The sequence below is a fragment of the Sceloporus undulatus genome, chromosome 3 (genome assembly GCF_019175285.1).
Source record: "Sceloporus undulatus isolate JIND9_A2432 ecotype Alabama chromosome 3, SceUnd_v1.1, whole genome shotgun sequence".
Taxonomy (NCBI): Eukaryota; Metazoa; Chordata; class Lepidosauria; order Squamata; family Phrynosomatidae; genus Sceloporus; species Sceloporus undulatus.
The window spans coordinates 266,489,083-266,495,821 of record NC_056524.1 but is presented as its reverse complement, the minus strand read 5'-3'; the positions used below and the strand labels follow the sequence as shown (position 1 = coordinate 266,495,821).

General features: G+C 49.3%; 1 protein-coding gene across 3 annotated transcripts in view; it reads left to right on the top strand.

Moving 5' to 3' along the window:
- Positions 1-1,228: 1,228 nt before the first annotated feature.
- Positions 1,229-6,739, top strand: part of FAM131A (family with sequence similarity 131 member A) — a 92,186-nt gene continuing 86,675 nt past the window's right edge. For 2 of the 3 annotated variants that reach the window (XM_042460856.1, XM_042460855.1), the window contains exon 1: positions 1,229-1,675. In XM_042460856.1, the coding sequence (XP_042316790.1) occupies positions 1,574-1,675 (102 nt within the window). In that variant the 5' untranslated portion in view covers positions 1,229-1,573. The remainder of the gene's footprint in view (positions 1,676-6,739) is intronic. The other variant, XM_042460858.1, reaches the window with a different exon arrangement.

Below are 6,739 nucleotides of genomic sequence, written 5' to 3'. Positions count from 1 at the left end.
TCACCATTCTGATCAATGTTTTATCCAAGGTATAGAAGGTCTTTTACTATTTTAGTTTCCTCATTGTCTAGGTTGAATTTGTGTAGAACTTCTGTGATAATTATTTTTGTTATCTTTACATAAGCCTGTCTTTGCACTTACTTTTTTGATCTCCTGTAGTAGTTTTTCCAAGTCTGTGATACTTTCTGCTAGTAGTATGGTCTCATCTGCATATCAGATTGTTGATAGGTCTTTCTCCTATCTTCACTCCCCCTTCTTCTGTGTCAAAACCTGCTCTTTGTATGATGTTTTCTACATAAAAGTTGAACAAATAAGGTGAAAGGAAACAATGTGTGTGTATGTGTGTGTTGTGTGCCTTCAAGTCATTTCTGACTTAATTCAAGTCATTCTCTCCATCTTGATCTGCTATCATCCTGGCATTGGAGGAAGAGAAGAACTGGCAGTAACTGCTGGACTTGAACCCCCCCCCAACTGCCATTTTCTTCTCCTTTTGTCTATGTTGCTGAAGCCAGAGTATTGAAGCCAGAGCACTGTCTATAGAGCTAGTGCGCTATGTTGCTGAAGCCAGAGCACTGTCTATGGAGCTAGCGCGCTATAGTTGCGGAAGCCAGAGTGCTGAAATCAGAGCGCTGTCTATGTTGCTGAAGCCAGAACACTGAAGCCAGAGCACTGTCTACGGAGCTGGTGCGCTATGATGTTGAAGCCAGAATGCTGAATTCAGAGGACTGGTGCTGAAGCCAGAGTGTTAAACACTATCTGTGGAACCAGCACACTGTCTATGATGCTAAAACCAGTGCTGAAGCCAGAGTGCTGAAACCAGAGTGCTGTTTATGGAGCTAGTGTGCTAAGACGCTCTAGCCAGAGCGCTGGAGCCAAAGCACTGTCTACTAAGGAGCTAGTGCGCTACAATGCTGAAGCCAGAGTGCTGAAGCCAGAGCACTGTCTATGGTGCTGAGGCCAGAAGCCAGAGCACTGTCTATGGAGCCAGAGCACTGTCTATGGTGTTGAAGCCAGAAGCCAGAGCACTATTTATGGTGTTGAAGCTAGAGCACTGGAGCTAGAGTCCTGTCCATGTAATTGAAGCCAGAGCTCTGTCTATATCACTGAAGCCAGAGCACCATGTCCCCGAAGCCCAAGTGCTGTCCATGGTGCTGAAGCCAGCCCGTTTTGGCGCTTGAGCCGGAGCGCTGTCCAGGGTTCTGAATCGTGAGCGCTGCAGCCTGCGCCTTGTCTCTGGTGCTGAAGACAGTGCGCTCTGCCTGTGCCTGGGTCTCTGTGTCTGTCTTCTGTGGCTGCTCTGCCAGCAGGCGTGACGTAGGGAACGTGCGAGCGGTCCAGCCCCAGTGTCCCTGAGACGCCAGCGCTGCTCCAGGGGCCAGAGAGCGAAGAGCAGCAGCAGCGGCAGAGCAGAAGAAGAGGATCGGGAGAGAGGCTGGGCGTGAGTGTGTGTCCGTGGGAGTGTGTGTCTGTGGATCCCCCAGCCCTTCCCCTCCGCCTCTCGGAAGGTCTCCAGTACAGAGCCGGGAAGAAGAAGCCTCTCCTCTGGCCCCACGACTGGCCCAGCTCCCAACCCATGAGGTATTGTGGCAATGTGTCCGGTCTGGAGCAAAGGGTTATTACCATCTTAAATTGCCCCCGTCGATTATGGGCTGTATTGGCTCCAAAACCACCATCGGTAAGATTTGCCTGCCTTGCGGTGGAGCGGGGGGAGGGAGGGGAGAAAGGGGGCGGAGGGGGAAGAAAAAGGTCCTGGTAGGGGCTGCCTGCCTTGGAGCAATCTCTGACTTATTTGGAGAGCCTCTCGGGGGGGGGGGGGGTCTTTCCTTGGACAAATCGGACAAGAACACGGAGCAGAGGCAGGGGCTTGGGAGCATTCTTGCTAGCGGGGGGGGGGCACATTGCTTTTCCTTTCCAGGGTGTTTGTGGGGATGGGGGAAGGAATGAGGGAAGCAAGGAAGGAATGAGGGAGGGAAGGAAGGAAGGAAGGAAGGAAGGAAGGAAGGGTAAGACAGGGAGGGAGGAAGGGAAGGGAAGGGAAGGGAAGGGAAGGAAGGAAGGAAGGAAGGAAGGAAGGAAGGAAGGGTAAGACAGGGAAAGAGGAAGGGAAGGGAAGGAAGGGAAGGGAAGAAAGGAAGGGGAAGGAAGGAGGGAAGGAAGGAAGGAGGGAAGGAAGGAAGGAAGGAAGGAAGGAAGGAAGGAAGGAAGGAAGGGTAAGACAGGGAGGGAGGAAGGGAAGGGAAAGAAGGAAGGGCAGGGAGGCGTGCAAGCCTCTGTGTGTGTCTCTTTGTGCAGAGATGGAGCCCAGCGTGCTTCTTTGCTGGGCGGGTGGAAATCACAGCCGAGGCTGTTTGCTCGGCTGGGCTTCCCTTGGGAGGGCTTGCAGCCTTCCTCGCCGCCGGAGCCTGGCTGTTTTTCTAGCCCCGGAGCCTGGCCGCATCCTCCCTCTTCCCTGCCTCCCTTGGCTGCCTGGCTTGGCTCTGCCACCGCCTCCTCTGCCTGGGTCTCCTTTCCCCTGCCCTCGGCGCCGCCATCCCCGGCCGGAGCCCCGCGCCATTAGCATGCGAGGGCAGCCTTCCTCTTGTTGCCAAGGCACCGCAGCTCTCCTTAGCAGACCTTCAGCCTCCTCGCCAAGAGCCCCCCTCCGCCTTATTCCAGGAGCCCAGGAGTAGGGAAGGAAGAGGAGGAAAGTCCGCCACACCCAGCCTCCAGCATCCCTTCTCCTGCACCCAAAGAGCAAGCAGGTGCGCCAAGATCAGGGCCCAAGGAGGGGAGAAGGGGCACTTGGCCCGCTCCCAAGAGCTTAATCCGGATCCCCCCTTGACGTCCCAGCTCCTGGCTTGGCTACAAGGCTCCTCCTTGCCCAAAGGGATGGCCACTCTTGCCTAACTGGGCTGGCAGTGGGAAGCAAGAGCCAGGGTGCATGGCTCTTTTTTTGGTGGGAGGGAGATCAAGCTTCTGGATCATAGAATCATAGAGTTGGAAGAGAGCCCAAGGGCCATCCAGTCCAACCCCCTTCTGCCATGCAGGAACTAACAATCAAAACACCCCCAACAGATGGTCATCGAGCTTCTATTTAAAGACCTCCAAAGAAGGAGACTCCACCTTTCTCCGAGGGAGCACCTTATCAAACAGTTCTTCCTAATGTTGAGGTGGAATCTCTTTTGGGGTTCCTCCTTGCCCAAAGGGGTGGCCAGTCTTGCCCAGTTGGGAGGACAGTGGGAAGCAAGAGCCAGGGTGGGAGGCTCTTTTTGGTGGGAGGGAGATCAAGTTTTGTGAGGTAGAATAATAGAGTTGGAAGAGACCCCAAGGGTCATCTAGTCCAACACCATTCTGCCATGCAGAAAGACAGAAACAAAGCACCCTCCGACAGATGGCCATCCAGCCTCTGTTTAAAAACCTCCAAAGAAGAAGGCTCCCTGAAGCAGCATCACTTTCCATTCTCAAACAGCTCTTGCCATCAGGAAGTTCTTCCTAATGTTTAGTTGGAATCTCTTTTCCTGTAGCTTGAACCCATTGCTCCATGTCCTTGTCTCTGGGGCAGCAGCAAACTACTCCATCCTCATTATGACACCCCTTGAAATATTTAAACAGGGCTATCCTATCCTCTCTTAACCTTTTCTTCTCTAGGTTAAACATCCCCAGCTCCCTTAGTCTTTCCTGAAAAGGCATGTTTTCCAGACCACCATTTTGTTCACCCTCCTCTGGACATGCTGCAGTTTGTCAATATCCTTTTTGAACTGTGGAGTCCAGGACTGGATCTGTTGGTCAGGGGTTCACCACTCCCACTCCCAGCCCCCACAAAGGAGGTGACACAAAGGACTATGATCCAGGTCCCATATGACACATGAGTGTTATGTAATAATATCAGATTTCTGGGTGTTGGGTGGGGTAGGGATGTTAGTCTATTGCTCTCAAAGCAAGGGTAAAAAAGTCCCATGGAACCTTAAAGACTATTACGTTTACTGGGCATAAATCTCTGTGTGGATAGTGGTTTCCAAAAGCTGATTCCAAACACACTCGTTAGTGTTTTGAGTTGCTGCAAAAAGCCTGGCTCTATTATTGTGGGTTACCTCTAGATTCTGCTGCCTTCCTATCTACATGGCAGCACTTTCTCTCTGGATTCCACTCCATTTGTGAGAGCCCAGCATTGGTCATTTCAACTCAGAGAGCCTGGAATGCCATAAATTTGGAATGAACCTCTGCTGAAATCATTGGGATGCAGGTCAAATAGAAATGGTTCATTTTAGGGTGCTTGACTTCAAGGAGAGGTTGACAAAAAGTTTCCTAGATAGTCTGGGAAGACCTTATACGGACGCATGTATGGATCTTAGTGCTCTATCTCCTGCTTATTTATCCACCTGGGATGCTCAGAGCAGCGGATATATTGAAATCAAAATCCATAAGAGTAAACACTGATGAAACTCTCCAGACAACTGTGATAGAATTAAACAACGCAACAGAGAAAAAGGCTACCACAGGCTTCAAACAGGGCCTGGGGCCTTGATTTGGCATCAAACTGATATCAGTCAATGCCAGACTGGAGAAAGAATCCCAAAGCTGAGACACATATTCACAGTTGGCTGGGAGAGAGCTGGAGAAGGGCTTCTGAGATAAAACTTAATACAGGAACAGGTTGTATTTGTATATGAAGGACTTTCATTAGCAGAGTGGATTGGAATCAGAAGTGGTCAAATCAGCTCTTTGGATCAGACTTCTCTTTCTTTAGGAAATGATCCCCCTTCCCTTCCTCTTTCTCTACCCAATTACCCTGCAGTTTGCCTTTAATAACATGTTTGTCATTGACAACAGCTCCATTCCTTTGCAATATGCCTAGAGATATGATCTGCACCCAGAGGCATGTTGCCTTCTGAATAACAAGCATTGGATGCTGGTCATGGGAGGAAAGGATGGTTTGTTGCCTGCATGGATTGGATCCCTAGCATGTACCTGGGAGCAGAGACTGATTTTTTGTGACCCATGTTCTTGGAAAGCAGCATTTGCTTGTACTGCCTGGCTCTCAGTGCCAGTTAATGCAGTGCTGCTGTTGTTGCTTTTACTCAGGGGCTTGCATCCCTCCGCAGTACATCTCTGTCTGTTCACCTATCAGCAGATTCTCCTTGCATTTCTGAACTAAAAGCCCCACCCCCCGTTTGAAAGCTCCCTGCTCCATAGTATTTTCTCCCACTGAGCCCCCTTCATGTTGTTTGTTCAGTATACCACACATCACAGCAAGTTCCTTAGATCCGGATGTTCTCCGCCAACACATTGGCTTATTTTGCTTCTCTCATATTATGAGAGAACCCACTGGGGTCATTTGTTAAAGCAAAGTGGTGGGTGATCCAGGACAGACAAAAAAGAAGGCCTTCTTCACAGTGCACAGAGTTAAACAGTGGCATTCACTTCTATAAGATGAAGTGATGCCCCCCTCCATGTTCTTTTATGGCTTTCATAGGGGATTAGATAAATCCATGGAGGCTAAGGTTACCAATGGCTACTAAGCATGAGAAATATACAGCATCTCTAGTATCAGAGGATCTGTTCTGCATATAAATGATTCAAGTCAATTCAATGGCAGTTAACAAATAGTATCAGAGGTAGGCACTGCACCTCTGGTTAGCAGTTGCTGCGTGAACATGACTGATAGACTGCTGTTGCCCTCACGTCCAGCTTGTGGGCTAAAGAGGCTTTAGTCTGATCTGGCTAAAGGACTCTTTCCATGCTCATAAGAGAAAAGATTCCTAATGTTTTTCATCTGTATTTCTGTCTCCTCCTTTTCGTTGTTGTTAGCTGCCCTCAAGTGGACTTGGCACTGTGAATGAGAGATCCCCTAGACCCCTCGCTCCTCAGCCTCTCTGCTCAAGGTCTGCAGGCTCAGGCCTATGCCCTAACCGAGTCTAACCATCTGCTGTGTGCTCTTCCTCGCTTTCTACTGCTTTCCACCTTTCCTAGCATCTTTGCCTTTTCTATTGGTTTATTTTTCCTCACAATGGGGCCAAAGTACAACAGCCTCAATTTAGTCATCATTGGCCCGTTACAGATGGTGGCGGTACTAGGGTTAGGGAGCGTGCACCATGCAGACTCTCCCTAACCCTAATATGTACTGGCGGCGTCAAAATGGTGGCACCCTGTCTACATGGGTGCCGCTATTACGACATGATGGATGCATAGTGTCCGCATGTCATGTCACGCTTGTGACATCATGAGCGTGCTATTTGTGCACTTGGGCGCTGCAAGCGCGACACAAAAAGAACCCGCTTTTTGCGGGTTCTTTTTCCGCCGGCGGGAAGCTTCGCTGTTTGGTGGCTGAGGCTTCCCTCTGGTGGAAATCCAGGCGCTGGCTTTGCTTCCAGAGAGGGTTCAGGATTGATCTGTTCTAGGACTAATTTCTTTGTCTTCTTAGCCATCCATGGTATTCCCAGTACTTTCCTCTGGCACCACATTTCAAATGAGTTTACTTTCTTCCTATTGACTTTTCTCCCCACTATCCAACACATCACATCTTGTGATGGGGAGCTTGGACAATCCTCACTTTAGGATTCAGTTTTATATCTTTGCACTTTAGGATCTTGTTCAGTTCTTTTGTAGCTGCCCTTCCCAATTCCTAGTATTCTTCTGATTTCTTGACTGCAGTCTCTATTTTGATCAATATTTGAAACAAGATATATCTTCCATGGCTGCTGCAGCTATTATTATTATTATTATTATTATTATTATTATTATTATTATTATTATTATTATT